This window comes from Brachyhypopomus gauderio, chromosome 11, assembly GCF_052324685.1.
Source record: "Brachyhypopomus gauderio isolate BG-103 chromosome 11, BGAUD_0.2, whole genome shotgun sequence".
NCBI lineage: Eukaryota > Metazoa > Chordata > Actinopteri > Gymnotiformes > Hypopomidae > Brachyhypopomus > Brachyhypopomus gauderio.
The window spans coordinates 12,989,765-13,004,408 of NC_135221.1; the positions used below are offsets into that span (position 1 = coordinate 12,989,765).

The following is a 14,644-nucleotide window of genomic DNA, read 5'->3' on the forward strand; positions in this document are numbered from 1 at the left end:
CCTGTTTTCCCAAGACTAGCTGTCTAGACTGGTTGAATCTTAGCTTCGCCTCCCAGTCGAGTTGGGTCTTGATTCCTTCCTACAGGGGCCGGGTGGGACACCATTCAACCCGGAACTGTGAATGTGATTAATTATTACTTTCAGCCTCGAAAGAACTGTAACGCGGTCGAAGAGTTTACAGAAAGCTCTTGTAAGCAAAACGCGCTTGGGGAGTAGGAGCTCAAATGTCCGTCGTCTCCGTCACGGGGCAAACCTGGTCGATTTCAACAGGTAGGATTCACAACAGCGGAGGAAGTTCAGCAGTCATTTCTGATTACTGCTTCAGCCGTGCGCTTGTGCGGGCCACTTTTGAAACACTGAAATACCTGAAGTGAAAAGTCTGCGACGTGTGTTTTGGTCAATCCTTTGTTTTGAAGTGTTTCTTTTGGAAGTGTTGGAGAGGGACTGTGTAGGTTGAGACGTAGACTGGAGAGACGCGCGCTGAACACTAAAAAACTGATCCCTCATCTTGGTTCCTTTCAGCTGTAGGCTGTGATTGTACCGTATGATATAAAGTCTTTATAGTTCCGGGTGAAGAAACGTCTCCTTTACTGCAGCTTTACTAACATGTTAACCCCAAGCTGCGCAGTAGGGCAGTGTTATAGTGAGGTAGCGATATCTCAAATGAGACGTTTGTCGTATTCCTGATGTGAAACGGTAAAATAGAAATCTTACTAACTTAACTAGCTCTAAGTAGGGCACGAAAAAATTGAGGCACAGCTCTTTTTATTGAGAGAGAGAGAGAGAGAGAGTCTGTGGGTGTGTGGTCCATAGGCTGTGTGCAAGTGTTCGAACAGCGTTTGCTATTTAGGTTTGGGTGGGCGGAAATGCTGTCACTGGACATGTGGGCTGTACATATGTATGTAAACCAGACATACCACGCTGTTGTCAGTAAGTTATTGCTGACCTGTTTAATTTGCGCGATTACACAGCGCTCTCTCCCTCACTCACTCACACACGCACACTTTTGGTACAAAGGAAAGGGGGGGGGGGGGGTTGAAGCATGTCGGAGATCTCAGAGCGTGCAAGGGCATGCTGGGAATGAATGCTGGGAGCCACAGACCCAGCCCTGTGCTGGAAAACCTCTCTGTCTCTGTGCTGACTCTGCACCTCCACACAAGCCTTCACAGCTAATTTCTTCTTCCTGGCAAAATGTCTAAACCTTGTATACCTGGAATACTGATCAATACATGTTCATTCCTCAGTGATTGGCTGAGTTTGTGTGCCTCTGTATTGAAACCCCAGGCACTAGGATATTCACAGCCGGCATGCTGAAGTTTTCTACTGCAAAGTCGGTAGTCCGAGTTAAAGCATACATGAGACTTGTTACAGCTGTACAGCTCCAGCAGTTGTTGGTAATGATTAATGATTGAACTGTAACTGAATCCAAGCAAGTGCTACCACACACACATTTCCTTTTCTGATGGGAACCTCTTCACCAACAGGGAGACATGAGCTGTGATACTCCAGCACATATGGAAGCACTCGAGTCTGTTAAACAGTTCAGCAGATGCTTCTGTTAATAAAAAAAAAACCATTTGTACGTGTGTGTGTGAGAGAGAGAGAGAGAGAGAGAGAGAGAGGCAATAAGAGTGTGTGAGAGTGGAAGACTGCTCTTAGACCTTATTCAGGCGATCCTGGATAGCCTTCCCATGGTAGAATTTTTAGATGAGTCAAGCCCAGAAGTTCTGCTTAAAAAGAGGAAGGTTGAGAGTGTGCAAAGTCATTGTGAAAATAGGCGTGTACCCATAATGCCCTCCTCTCCTTTGTTCTGCTTGTGTGTGTGTTTGTGCATATCAGTCAGTCTGCTCCTGTCTCTGTATTTTATCTTTTGTTTGTTTTAAAGGAAATGCAGTACACTGTATAAACTACGTATACACTACGTGGCAGTTATTTTTGTTGGATGATATGTTGGGGACAGTCTCTGGATTTTCTGTAAGTGTGTGTGTGTGTGTGTGTGTGTGTGTGTGTGTGTGTGTGTGTGTGTGTGTTTTGGCTCCCAACTCCTCCTTTCTTGTCAGCCAGTAACTAACACAGTCTCTTTCTCTCTCTCACACATATATACATATTCACTCACTCAGTCACTCACACACATACACTATTAGGAGGACCGTCTTTTACATCTCAGAATGCCGCAGCAGAAGGACATAGTGAAAATTGCTATCCAGATGCCGGGGGCGTACCCCCAGCTCATTCAACTGGACCAGGTGAGCCCCCACGTCCCCTGCACACACTGACGGAGGCAGCTGGATAGGGGATGCTAGCCTATTTCAAAGAATATTCTATTTCTTAAGACGCTGTGGTGTTGTCTTCCTTCTGGAGTTTCCACAGTTTTTATGTGTATTTGATTCCAATCTGGGCTCATTCGTTTGGAATGAGGAACCTGTGCTAATGCAGAAGGTTGAGTAACAATTGGCTGGTGTTTGTTTTGATAAAGCCACAGCAATATCTGTTTGGCTAATGCACTAGTGATTTGAAAAGACATGCAAAATGTGAGTGAAAATAACAACAAAAGACCTTATCCGATAACAACAAAAAAAGGTTCCAGTGAATATAATGGACTATTTGATTATCTTTGTATGTTGATTGGAGTGACACACCTGGTTGAGCTCGAGCACTAGTGTGGATTAGCTAAGATGGGAGGGCTGAGCCCCCAGATAACAAAGTACGCCAGCTATCGCTGGTGTGGAAGGAAGCTGCTGGGTAGATGACAGTAAGAGAAAAGATGACCTGTGACCTGTGAGGATGGCAGAGCTGTGAGCCACTTGTGTGAGAGACCAGTCCAGAGATTCACCTGTGTCATTATGTATGGTCCTAACCTGTATGTTAGCCTGTTGATTTAAGGTCGTTTAAGTACACTGTATGGATTATGCAGCTATCTAGAGGGATAACCTTACACCATTAGCTGAGACCTTTAGTTACTCTAGAACTACACCTAAAAACAAACGAAACATGTGTGGTTCATGGTTCTATACACAGATAATTTATATATAATAACTTGCTAACAACTGATTAAAAATGTAATTCAGGTCCTTTATGATTCCTGAGCGGGTGACATGATGGAGGATATGAAACTCCATCAGCACAAGCAGTTCCACCTCCTCCACCTCCTCACCTGGCCTTGCCCAGTCTGCTCCTCCCCTCCCCTCTTCCCAGTTCCTCCATCAACTCCGTCCTCTCACGTCAATTTGGTCATCTTCCCCCCACCATCCATTCTGACTAGCTGCATGCAAGATGCTAAGAACTTGCATATCATTCACATTATCATACCCCCTTCATTCATTCATGTGTATTTAGTCCTCTGTTGACCTTGTGCTGGAGTGTGTACATGGATGGGGTCAGTCACTCTTGCCCACATAGCTGTTCTGACAGGCTGTTCCATCATAGGTAATTGCATAACTCCAATAGGTGGATTAAAGAGGTGTGAACAGTTTGATTGCCAAGTAAGATGTTAATGTTTGCACTGGGTTTATTGGTTAAATCTGCTGTAATAGTTCAAACATTTTAATGTACTTCATTACTTAAGTATACTTTTGTTTTCTTGACTGTAAATTTGTAGAATGATTAAATGTCATTTTAAGTGAGAAGCTGTTGTCACAGTCAGATTTCCTGACTGGTAGCTGGTTGTTCATATCTGATGAAGCGCTTTCTCCCGGAGTGTTTTCTCTCACTGTGTAGGATGCTGCATTTGAGTATTTTTGCTCTCTTGGGAATTTGGCATTGTTGGAGACTTCATTCTGGGTCTGTTTGCCGTGGGGGGAGTGAGGTCAGGCCTTCAGTGGGCTTGGTTTGTGGTCGTGGTTAAACCCCATACACCCCTTCCCCGAAGGACTGTTCTGCTCCATTAATGAAGTACTCCTAGTGCTTCCAGACGGTTGACCATCCCATAGACCGCAAATTATAGCCCACTCATTGGTCTACCACACTACACCAAAACCTCTGATTGGTTTACCACGCTGGCAACCACTAATTGCTGGTGGCCAGCGTGGTAACATGCAGACATGGGATAAACTTGTCTGCTTATTTTCTATATATTTTGATGGTCTAATTTTAGGCAGAGGGTAAAAGTGCAGAGTGAAGTTTGTCTTTTTTGTTTTGAGTTCTTCAGTTGCAGGACATCAGCTGGGCTTGAATAGATTATTGCATTAAAACAACACATTTGGTTTCCTGTTTTGTGACATTCTTCTTTATTGTTTCTCCCCCAGAAAAAACCCCTTACTGCTGTGATAAAAGAAGTGTGTGACAAGTAAGTGTGTGTGTGTGTGTGTGTGTGTGTGTGTGTGTGTGTGTGTGTGTGAGAAAGTAGCAGAATTAAAGGTATTTTAATTCCTTTCCTAATTTAAGTATTAAAGCTGCAGTAATATTTAAGCTGTGTCTTGTGCTCATGAGTGACTTTAATGAAACACTGTATGCTGCTTTAAGGTGGAATCTTCCTGGACCTGAGAACTACGCTCTTCAGTATGCAGATGGAGTCCAGACCTACATCACAGAGTCTGTAAGTGTGTGAGATGTGTGTGTGCCTTAAATATTAATAATCACACAGGGTCCCAATGTCCTTGCACGTTTGTATGGATGAGCAAAAATGGCACAATGGTTCAATAATAATGCCATGGTTACCCTACACAAACAAACACCCCCACCCACCCCTCCCTGCCCCAGTCTGTCTATGACTACGCTTGCCGCTCCTGGCGTGGCGATGCTGTGATGGTTTCTAGCCAGACGTGGGTGCGGTAACCGGCCTGTGTGTTAGCTGGAGGTCTGCTGGCGTGGTCTGAGTGGCGTGGTTTGTGCTCTCTGTTGTAGAATCGCTTGGACATCAAGAACGGAAGTATTCTTCGTCTCACCAAGGCACCGGTGAGGAACATCCCTGTCTCACACTCACTTTAAATAGAGACTTTATATATTCAAACTTAGAATCACCTGTTTGTTGAGTGCTTAAATGAGCAATAAAACTGCAAATATCTTTTGTTGTCCTTGTTCTTTATATTGTATGTTTATCTGTCTATGGTTATTTGTCCTTCTAATTCCTGTTGTTCAAGTTTAAGCCCGTGTTTATTTGGAATACAAGGTAATGGCATTGATTGATTGATTTCTGTAGTTTAGTAATAGTCTGGCTCAAGGGTATCTTGAATTCTGACCTATCTATTTAGGATGCATTCTGTGAACAGATGCAAAGCATTTTGTAAGTCGCTCTGGATAAGATCGTCTGCTAATTGCTCTGAATATAAATGTAAACATAGAGATAGAGATGTCCACATTTGTGGATTTGCATAGGTTGTGAGGTGTGTAGCTATAGCAATAGATTCAGAAAGGCGTATAACTTAGTAGTTTTTGTAGTAATTGCTGTTCTCTGGTGTACAGCATTTATGTGTGTGTGTGTGTGTGTGTGTGTAGGGGCGCTGTGCGGAGGATCTGTATAAGGGAATCCAGAGCAGTGACCCAGGAGTGCGCTGTGACTCTCTGAAGCAGCTGGCGGGCGTGTCCACAGACATCACCTTCGCTCAGGAGTTCATCAGCCGTGATGGACACTCCCTCCTCGTGCAGATCGTGGAGGAGGCTCAGGAGTGCGTACCCTCTCCCCCAAACACCCTTCAAACCTCCCGACCCCCGGGAGTATTCAGGCCTGCTCCCGGTCATACCACACAGAACACCAAACCATACACCACACCTCGGCCACCTCGCAAAAAAAACGCGCCTCTTAGGACGAGTTGGTTCTGCGGTGTAACACGCACGCTGCTGCTATGGTTGTTTGCCAGGCTCTATGCCATTGCCTGCAAGATCTCACACAATAGTATTCCGAGCTGTTGCTCAATCCCACCACTGTCAAACTTTTGACACACACATTCCACCTGTAAGTCACCAGGACTGAGTAAGAGGTCAGAGATTTTCCACATGTTCCCTTCTTGAAGGTACAGAGACTCGTGTTAAAGGACTGCTGCTTACCCAAGGGTTTTTTCCCCCCTGCTAAAAGCTGCAGTGGTTGGGGATCCCAACACACCAATAATGAGGTTTGTGCTCTGTGTGCAGGACGCACCTGATCCTGACACATGCACTCACTGCCTTCATGGAGCTGATGGACCATGGGATTGTCTCCTGGGAGAACCTATCTACCGTCTTCATCAAGAAGGTGAGGGGTGTGGCCAGCGCTGGCTCCGCCCATGTCCTTGTGGATTGACCCCACACCCAAAGGCCCCTTAAACAGTCACTTTCATTAAAAGTGTTGCATTAAATTCAGTTCACTGTAGCGCAATTCTGTAATATTGTTTAAAGAGCAAATATATTAAAAATAAACTTTCTTACTTTGTAAATATCTAAAGAAAAAGGTGAGATGGGTGGAATAGTTATAATGTGTCTCTGTGTGCCTGTGTGTGTGTGTGTGTGTGCGCGCGCGCATGTGCCTGCGTCTGCCTTTTACAGGTCGCCAGCTTTGTGAATGAGAAGGCAGGAGACGCCTCCATCCAGCAGGTGTCCCTGGACATCCTGGAGAGCATGGTCTTGAGCAGCAGGAGCCTGTTCCAGCAGATCAGAGACGAGATCGTACTGGAGAGACTGCTCTCCCACCTGCAGGTGTACGTACACACACACACACACACACACACACAAATGCACACACACACGTATGCTGTATGGTTCAGTGTCTTTGCCCATTACGGCTTTTGGGCTGGTCTGAATAATGTTAACGTTCTGAGGGTTTTGGCCGTAGTTTCACTTGGGACTATGGCAGAAGGCGGCATTGATTTTATTCAGCACCTGATCCTGTTCAGACTGAAATTGATTTAAGGTGCAGCTGTTAGAAATGTGAGCCATTCAAAGTTGTTCTAGACACACATGTTTATTATAGTGTTTCTCTCTCCCTTTCATGATCACACCTCTCTCTCTCTCTCTCTCTCTCTCTCTCTCTCTCTCTCTCTCTCTCTCTCTCTCTCTCTCTTTGTAGTACACAAAACTAGAACCCAGATGATTTGACACAGATCCTTCACCAGCTGTGCAAGCAAAGTGAAACTTGCAAACTACAGAAGTTCTTCCCTGAGATATAATCTAACATTCTGGCTCTCATATCCCCTGCAGGTCCAACCAGCAGCTCCAGACCAAGGCCATGGCTCTACTCATGGCCCTCCTGCAGACGGCTGGTGAGGCGGATCGGCAGGTGAGTGTTCCCTCTGCCCCCTTCTCTCGCTCTCTGTGCCAGAGTTCAGCTCCCATGCTCCTTCTGTCCCCTTATGAGCTGCTTTACATGGTGTGTGTGTAAATGCGAGTTTAGCCCTCGCATTTAGAGATCACGATACCTGCACTGTGTACAAATCACTTCCTATAGAAGACTTGGTGACTGTCACTATTGAAATGATACTTCAACTTCCTGAATTCCATTCCAGATGGTTATCTTGTGGTGCAGGTGTCCAGTGCACTTCAAAACACTGGAATCAGAGGGATTTCCTTCAGTGTTTTTATAGCAGTTCTGCACCTTGTAGTAACAAAGTTCATGTAACAGCTTTACGCAGATTCTGATGATGAGACTGTGGATGGAAGGGCAGTAGGCAGTGTATTGTTACGTTGTCCATTTCACAGAGACCAGTCTGGTGGCGAAGAAAGCTGCAGATCTCCCCAGCCATCCAGAACCTAAGTTCTGAAACACATTTGTTATCAGATGATAAACTCCAGTTTACACTCTAAGCTCTAATGCGGTGGAATTAACCTGGATTATATGTACCTGCACCTGTGTTAATTGTAAAGCAACATTGGGTATCTTGAAAGGCGCTATATAAATGTAATTTTCATTCATTAATTTATACAGTCTTCTTTGCGAGGTGCGCCCCCTCTTCAAACAATTGCTATGCCATTTCTAAAGAGAGTACTAAGTCCACATGAGTCCCGATCGCCTATCGTCAGAGTTTTTCATCAGTATATGAGCTTCTCAGCATCACAGGACTGCAGAGTGAGGTTGTGTTCCTGTGGACAACCTCTGTGGGCACTGTTCTCACAGTCTTTGGCAGTTAATGAGTTAATCCAAAGGATTACTATATTAATTATTCTTGGATTATGTTACAAACGTTTTTTTTTTTCAATAAAATGTTATTACACATTTGTAATGCATACTCTGTAATACTCTGTAGTCTTTAATGAGTTTTATGAGTAACATTGCCATACCCACTAAAACTATGGCAATAAATAGCAGTAAATTCTCACTATTGAGTTTTTTTTTTTTTTATCGATATTTTCAACTGAGGTTTGCTACCTACACAGCCACTGTGTCAGTAGAAGAACCAAAACCAATTTCAAAGTAAATTAACAGCAAATGTGTCAGTATGGTTCTTTGTGTTTTTCAGGATCTGTTTGCTTTCCTTGAGAAGAAGAACCTCCGGCAGTATATTTATAAGGTGAATTCCCAGACAATGTATCCACAGATTAATTATTAATTTGAGTGTAAAGCCTAAAGAGTATAAAGGGCCTCCCACACAGTTTACTTCTACACCCATATTTACTTCATTTCTCTCCTTCTTGTAAACGTCTGCGCTCTGGCCTGATAACTGCATAAAAATGGCCTGTGTTTCTGTCCTTTAGAACATTATCCACAGTTCAGGTGCGGTGGGCGATGAGATGGCCCACCACCTGTACGTCCTGCAGTCGGTTCGTCTGAATCACCTGGAGGCCCGCATGCGCACGTCTCTGGACCCCTTCAGTCAGGTGACTCCTGCCCAGAGCTCGGTTCCAAAGCCACGACTTTACGAGCCTACCCAAGCTGACGCCGGGCTGCGTCCTGTTGTGTGACTCCCTGTGTCTCCCTGTGTCTGTCTGCCAGGAGCAGAGGGAGGGTTTGCACAGCTTAAGACAGACGGTGTTCGAGACAGACGGCGAGGGCGGGATGAGTCACGAGCGCCGGCGTTCGCTCTGCGCTAAAGAGTTTAAGAAGCTCGGCTTCTCGGTGAGCACACGCTAGTGATGCAGGGCTAGAGTTACACCGGGACCATCCCTACGGGACTGGACCAGTGCTGTTTGACTCCACACTTCTTAGTGTGTGTGTGTGTGTGTGTGCGCGTGTGTGTGTGTGTGTTCTGTCCCCTCTCCCAGAACAACAGTAACCCAGGACAGGACCTCAACCGAACTCCTCCTGGGCTGCTGGCTCTGGACACCATGACCTACTTTGCCTCCCGTTACCCAGACGCCTACAGCAGGGTGAGACCGAGGCTGCAGCCAGACGCCACTGAATACGGCTATAAAGCTCCCACACCGGGTAGCAGAGGCTTACTCACTCTCTCTCTCTCTCTCTCTCTCTCTCTCTCTCTCTCTCTCTCTCTCTCTCTCTCTCTCTCTGTTTCCCAGTTTGTTCTGGAGAACAGTAGTCGTGAGGATAAGCACGAGTGTCCCTTTGCACGCAGCAGCATCCAGCTCACTCTCATTTTGTGTGAGATCCTACGGATCGGAGAGCCACGTGAGTCCAGCCGCTGAGACCTCACGAGACCTCACGAGACCTGCTGCTGTGCCTCTGCCTCTTACTCAACTCTCTCTAACCAGCTTTTTTATTTGAGCCCAGTTGACTAAATTACACCCGTAAATGTTTTATATTTAAGAAACTCCATCATTACACTAAGCATTAAACATAAATAAATCCAGATGGTCCAGAAATGTTGAACTCTGATGGTGTTTAGATTCATTATTTGTTTTATTAGCCAACAGGTTCAGAAAGGCTGTATTGTTTTAAGAATGGGTTTGGGGGGAGGGGAATTGTTTCCTTGTCTGTCACTAAGCCCCTCCCACATCTGTCTCTGTAGCGACGGAGACGGGCTCCAGCTACCACCCCGTCTTCTTTGCCCAGGACCGTCTGCTGGAGGAGCTCTTCTGCATCTGCATCCAGCTGCTCAACAAGACGTGGAAGGAGATGCGTGCCACGCAGGAGGACTTCGATAAGGTGGGGCCACCCCCTGCCCCTGCCCCGCCCCCCACACACTCTTTTTCACTTTTCCATTTCATCTCTGCACACCTTCCTCTAGGGACCCCACACCATACTCCACTGTCACACTGTACTTTGGTTAAACAGCGAGACGTCTGAATCTGAAACGGCGACCTCTGAACCTGTCCTGAGTAACTCTAGACACCCTCAGCTGTGCAGTATGCCAATGTGGGGCACACGTGTGACATGACCAGCTGCCTTGTGTATTGGATCATGAGCAGCACCACAGTGGCGTATTGATTGGCTCATCTGGATGAATGGCTCAAGTGGGCGGAACCAGCTCAGCTAGCTGAGGGACCTGGAGCTCACTAATCCTTTAAACACCCAGGTTGGCTGTTTGAGGTCCCTGTGTTTTATAACAACAGTACCAAACCACTCATAACTCTTTGCTTTTAATGCATAACTAAACGCCTTCCACTACACAAAGGCAGTCTCGAAACATGTCTCCTTTTCACCCAGTGTTTTTGGGGAATTGAACAGATGACCTTATGACCTTTGGGGGCGGAAGCAGGGTCCACCTCGCAGGCCTGTCTTTTGTTTATGGCGGCTGTTTGCCCCAGCACACTGCTCTGACGGCCAGGCACACAGAGCACCTTCTCTTTATGGGGGCATTACTGTCACAATAGCAGCCCTCCCCCCAGCAGGACTACACACGCGCACACACACACAGAAATCTGTCCGCCAGCACACACTTTTACATCACCACTAAATCACACATGAATAACAAATTTCAGGCCACAGATGACAAATTCAAAGACAGGAATTGGTACCGAAGTCGTGTCTCTGTCTAATTGGATCCTCTGGATCTATATGTGTGTGAGGAAGCTGATCAGAGAAGTTCTGTTATGCATACACTGTTGTCACACTGCCAGACTAGCACTTCCTCTCACAGACCACACGCTCTGTGGACTGGTTTACGTTCTATAAATGTGTGACCGTCACTGAGGGCTTTTAAGCAGTGCTTAAGCAGGGTTTTAAGTGTCCACACACCTCCGCACTCCTCCCTTTCTCCTCCGGGTTTTCCTGTTTTCCCTCTCCTTTCATCTCGTCTTCCCAGAATTCCCTGGCTGAGATGGCTCATTAATGGCTTCTGGCATCAGGCGTCTGCCAGTTGGATTCTTTGGGGGCTATTGCACCATGCATGCAAGGGTGCACGTGTGCATACTTGTGGTCATGAACACACATACACTATTCGTGTGGGTGTGGGGGTGTGTGTGTGGGTGTAAGAGTGGTGCTCACACGCATGGGTGCCTGTGTGTGTGACTTTGCTGACTCTTGATGGAGGGTTTTCGATAGAATCCAGTGGTGGGGATGTACCTCATTGTGTCGGAGGCACAAGGGAGGATCCACACACACACACACACACACACACACACACACACACAGAGACTGTCACTGCTAGGTGAGGATCTGGAGCAACAGACCTAACCATGGCTGAGGTATGTATACAGACTGAATATTTCATCAGTACACTGGCAAAGAGAAGTGTTTTGAGCAGAAAATGAAGGAAGTAAAGAGATGAGATGAGAGGTGAGTGGTGGTGTGTGTCTGCTGGGGCTGGCTAGACGACTGAGTGTGTTTTTGTACTGTGAAAAATCTATTATTGTCTTTTAGAGAAGTGGAGGAACTGTCAGTAACCATGTCCATTCAGTAGTGTTACTGGTTTGTGAAGGCAGGGACCTAAAGAGGATATTTGTCTTTGAAATATATATATATATATATATATATTTCTATTTTGGTTTTTTTTTTTGGAAATCTGCATCTCTGGTACTGGCGCTTGTTCCTACTCTTGCCAGAGGGGGGCAGCAGATGTCATGATTTTATTGCAATAGAAAATCTGTTTAATGGAAACACAGTACTCGTGTGATGCATCATGAATGTTGCATTACTTTAAAAACATTAATTTCATAAGTAAATGAAAACTGTTACTGTTTTCTGGTTTTTAAAGTTGAAGCTGACCACTAAGTCAGTGAGTGACTTTGTATTCCCACGTTCATGAGAGAGAGCGAGAGAGATTATCCTGGCATGTGGCGTGGATTTATTGTGTGGATCTCAGAAGGGGTCCGTCCTCTCTAACGGCTGAGTGTGTGTGTCATTTAGAGGCCGTTATTAGCCCAGCTGGGGGTCCCTCCCTGGGTGGAGACTCCGTGACTCCATTGTGTTTGTCCTCTCTCTTTTCTCCACTTGCCCTTTCTTCTCCTCTTCATCCTGACCCTGGTTTACGGCTGATGGAAGTCAAGGTGGGTGTGGGTGTGTGGGTGTAGTTGTCCATCAGTAGCCATACAGATTGACTGGAGGATATTGCTGTAGGTCACACGTTGGCATCACATCACATAGATCAGTAGATGTACACTTTAGCCAAACAGAAGAGCCCATTGTGTGTGTGTGTGTGTGTGTGTGTGCATGTGTGTGTTTTCTCCTCTGGGCAGGTGATGCAGGTGGTACGGGAGCAGATCACTAGAACTCTATCCAGCAAGCCAACCTCTCTGGAGCTCTTTAAGAACAAGGTGAATGCATTGAATTACAGCGAGATCCTCAAACTTCGCCAGACGGAGAGACTGCACCAGGAGGAGACGCTCGCCCCGCCCGTGCTGTGAGTCACCTGCCTCACCTCGCATGTCCTGCGAACCCTTTACCTGTGACTAATCACAGGTGTGTGTGTGTGTGTGTGTGTGTGTGTGCTTAGCGAGCTGAAGGAGCGACTGAAACCCGAGTTGTTGGAGCTGATCAGGCAGCAGAGACTGAACCGTCTGTGTCACGGGACCATGTTCCGCAAGATCAGCACACGCCGGAGACAAGGTGAAAGGCTCCGCCCCCACCCTGCCCACATTCAGGCCCCGCCCACTCGATACACCCCAACATCTGCTTAGCAACAGTGAAGAAAGTTAACACTAGTCATGCAGTCTTAACTGAATATATGTGGGCCGTCCTCCAGATAAGCTGTGGTACTGCCGCCTCTCACCCAACCACAAAGTTCTGCACTACGGGGATGTGGAGGAGGAGACGGACGCGCCCTCCATTGAGAGCCTGCAGGAGAAGAGTGAGTGCAGAGCGCAGACGTCCTCCGTCTGTGTTCACATCCGCGCAATCCGTCTTTCACCTCCACCTCCTGTTTAGAGTCTGTGGTGACGTGCCCATCGCTTGCTCGTCTCTTCTCCTAGTCCCTGTGGCAGATATCAAGGCCCTGCTGACGGGGAAGGACTGCCCCCACATGAAAGAAAACAAGGGCAAACAGACCAAGGTGACCAATAACTGTAACTATTGCTGTACATGTTTACCATAAATACAGTATTATAGGTCCCCCAGGATGGATAATTAAACATTGCCTTATAAACTTCTACCTGGGAAAAGTAAGAGCTTTAATCTGGATATTTTGGGGGGCAGTCACAACCCCTCCAAAAAGTGGCATGTACCTTGTAAACCTTCATGAACCCCAGACGTATACTGCTGTTATTCTTCTGACCTGTAGGAGATGCTGGACCTGGCCTTCAGCATCACGTACGACGTTGAGGAGTACAACTTAAATTTTATTGCCTCTTCCCGAACGGATGTGAGTGAGATTCAGTCATCACAATCTCAGCCCTTACTCTAAACTTCTGTAACCATTCTGCGTTTAAAGACTGAAGAATGCTGGAGTGTGTTTTAGGTATTTTAAAATGCCCCTCTCTATCTCTCTCAGTTCTGCCTGTGGACGGATGGGCTGAATGTTTTGCTAGGCAAAGAGATGAGCAGTGATTCTATGCGCAGTGAGTTAGAGATCCTTCTCTCCATGGAGATCAAGCTCCGCCTACTGGACTTGGAGAATGTCCCCATTCCTGACATAGCCCCACCTATCCCCAAACCTCCCAGCAACTTCAACTTCTGCTATGACTTCAGCCAGGTGGAGCAATAAAGCCAGGGTGAGGTATCACAAAGGTCTTGGGGCCAACCCTGTTCTTCCCATGCCACTGAAGTGTGCAAACATCTTACTAGCACAAATGGAGTAGCAGATACACAGCAGAGAAGTATTTCCGCCATGATGGGATATTTGCGGAAAGAAGGGCGGACATTTTGCAGCATTGTGTCCTAGAGATAGATCACTCAAAGAAGTCATGGCCACCAAGTCCTTAAATGAACTTAGCCCATGAGCATTGTTGATCCCACAGTGTGTTGACATCACAGTACATTGATGGAGGCAGTGAAAGTGGCTGCCTTTAGTCCATAATGACATCACAGTGCAGTAATGGAGGCAGTTAGTCGCTGCCTTTAGGCCATAATGACATCACAGTGCAGTAATGGAGGCAGTTAAATTCGCTGCTTTTAGTCCATGACATCACAGTGCATTAATGGAGGCAGTTAAAGTAGCTGCCTTTAGTCCATAATGACATCACAGTGCAGTAATGGAGGCAGTTAGTCGCTGCCTTTAGGCCATAATGACATCACAGTGCAGTAATGGAGGCAGTTAAATTCGCTGCTTTTAGTCCATGACATCACAGTGCATTAATGGAGGCAGTTAAAGTAGCTGCCTTTAGTCCATAATGACATCACAGTGCAGTAATGGAGGCAGTTAAGGTGGCTGCCTTTAGTCCATGACATCACAGTGCAGTAATGGAGGCAGTTAAGGTGGCTTCCTTTAGTCCATAATGACATCACAGTACAATGACATCACAGTGCAGTAAT

The 14,644-nt window shown here is 46.3% G+C and overlaps 1 protein-coding gene across 3 annotated transcripts; it reads left to right on the forward strand.

Annotated features, from left to right (window-relative positions):
* The first annotated feature begins 5 nt into the window (after positions 1–5).
* Positions 6–13,964, forward strand: elmo3 (engulfment and cell motility 3). Of its 3 annotated transcripts, none has more exons than XM_077022054.1 (21): positions 6–270; positions 2,121–2,246; positions 4,245–4,285; positions 4,462–4,534; positions 4,843–4,893; positions 5,434–5,603; positions 6,067–6,166; positions 6,457–6,608; positions 7,108–7,186; positions 8,364–8,414; positions 8,599–8,721; positions 8,837–8,959; positions 9,106–9,210; positions 9,358–9,466; positions 9,807–9,943; positions 12,415–12,578; positions 12,672–12,784; positions 12,921–13,025; positions 13,147–13,226; positions 13,455–13,535; positions 13,665–13,964. In XM_077022054.1, exons 2-21 carry the CDS (start codon positions 2,169–2,171, stop codon positions 13,875–13,877), a joined length of 2,148 nt encoding a protein of 715 aa, XP_076878169.1. In that variant the 5' UTR covers positions 6–270; positions 2,121–2,168; the 3' UTR covers positions 13,878–13,964. The 3 variants fall into 3 exon arrangements, with proteins under 3 accessions (XP_076878169.1, XP_076878170.1, XP_076878171.1); XM_077022055.1 differs by lacking the exon at positions 6–270 and adding an exon at positions 1,829–1,974; XM_077022056.1 differs by lacking the exons at positions 6–270; positions 2,121–2,246; positions 4,245–4,285; ... (10 more) ...; positions 9,358–9,466; positions 9,807–9,943 and adding an exon at positions 9,954–11,424.
* The last annotated feature ends 680 nt before the right edge of the window (positions 13,965–14,644 follow it).

Bases quoted from the DNA above. Each gene is read 5' to 3' on its own strand.
- elmo3 (XM_077022054.1), top strand. From the start codon at position 2,169: ATGCCGCAGCAGAAGGACATAGTGAAAATTGCTATCCAGATGCCGGGG. The intron at 12,579-12,671 runs GTGAGTCACCTG...GTGTGTGCTTAG, and splicing joins ACGCTCGCCCCGCCCGTGCT to CGAGCTGAAGGAGCGACTGA. The intron at 13,227-13,454 runs GTGACCAATAAC...TCTGACCTGTAG, and splicing joins ACAAGGGCAAACAGACCAAG to GAGATGCTGGACCTGGCCTT.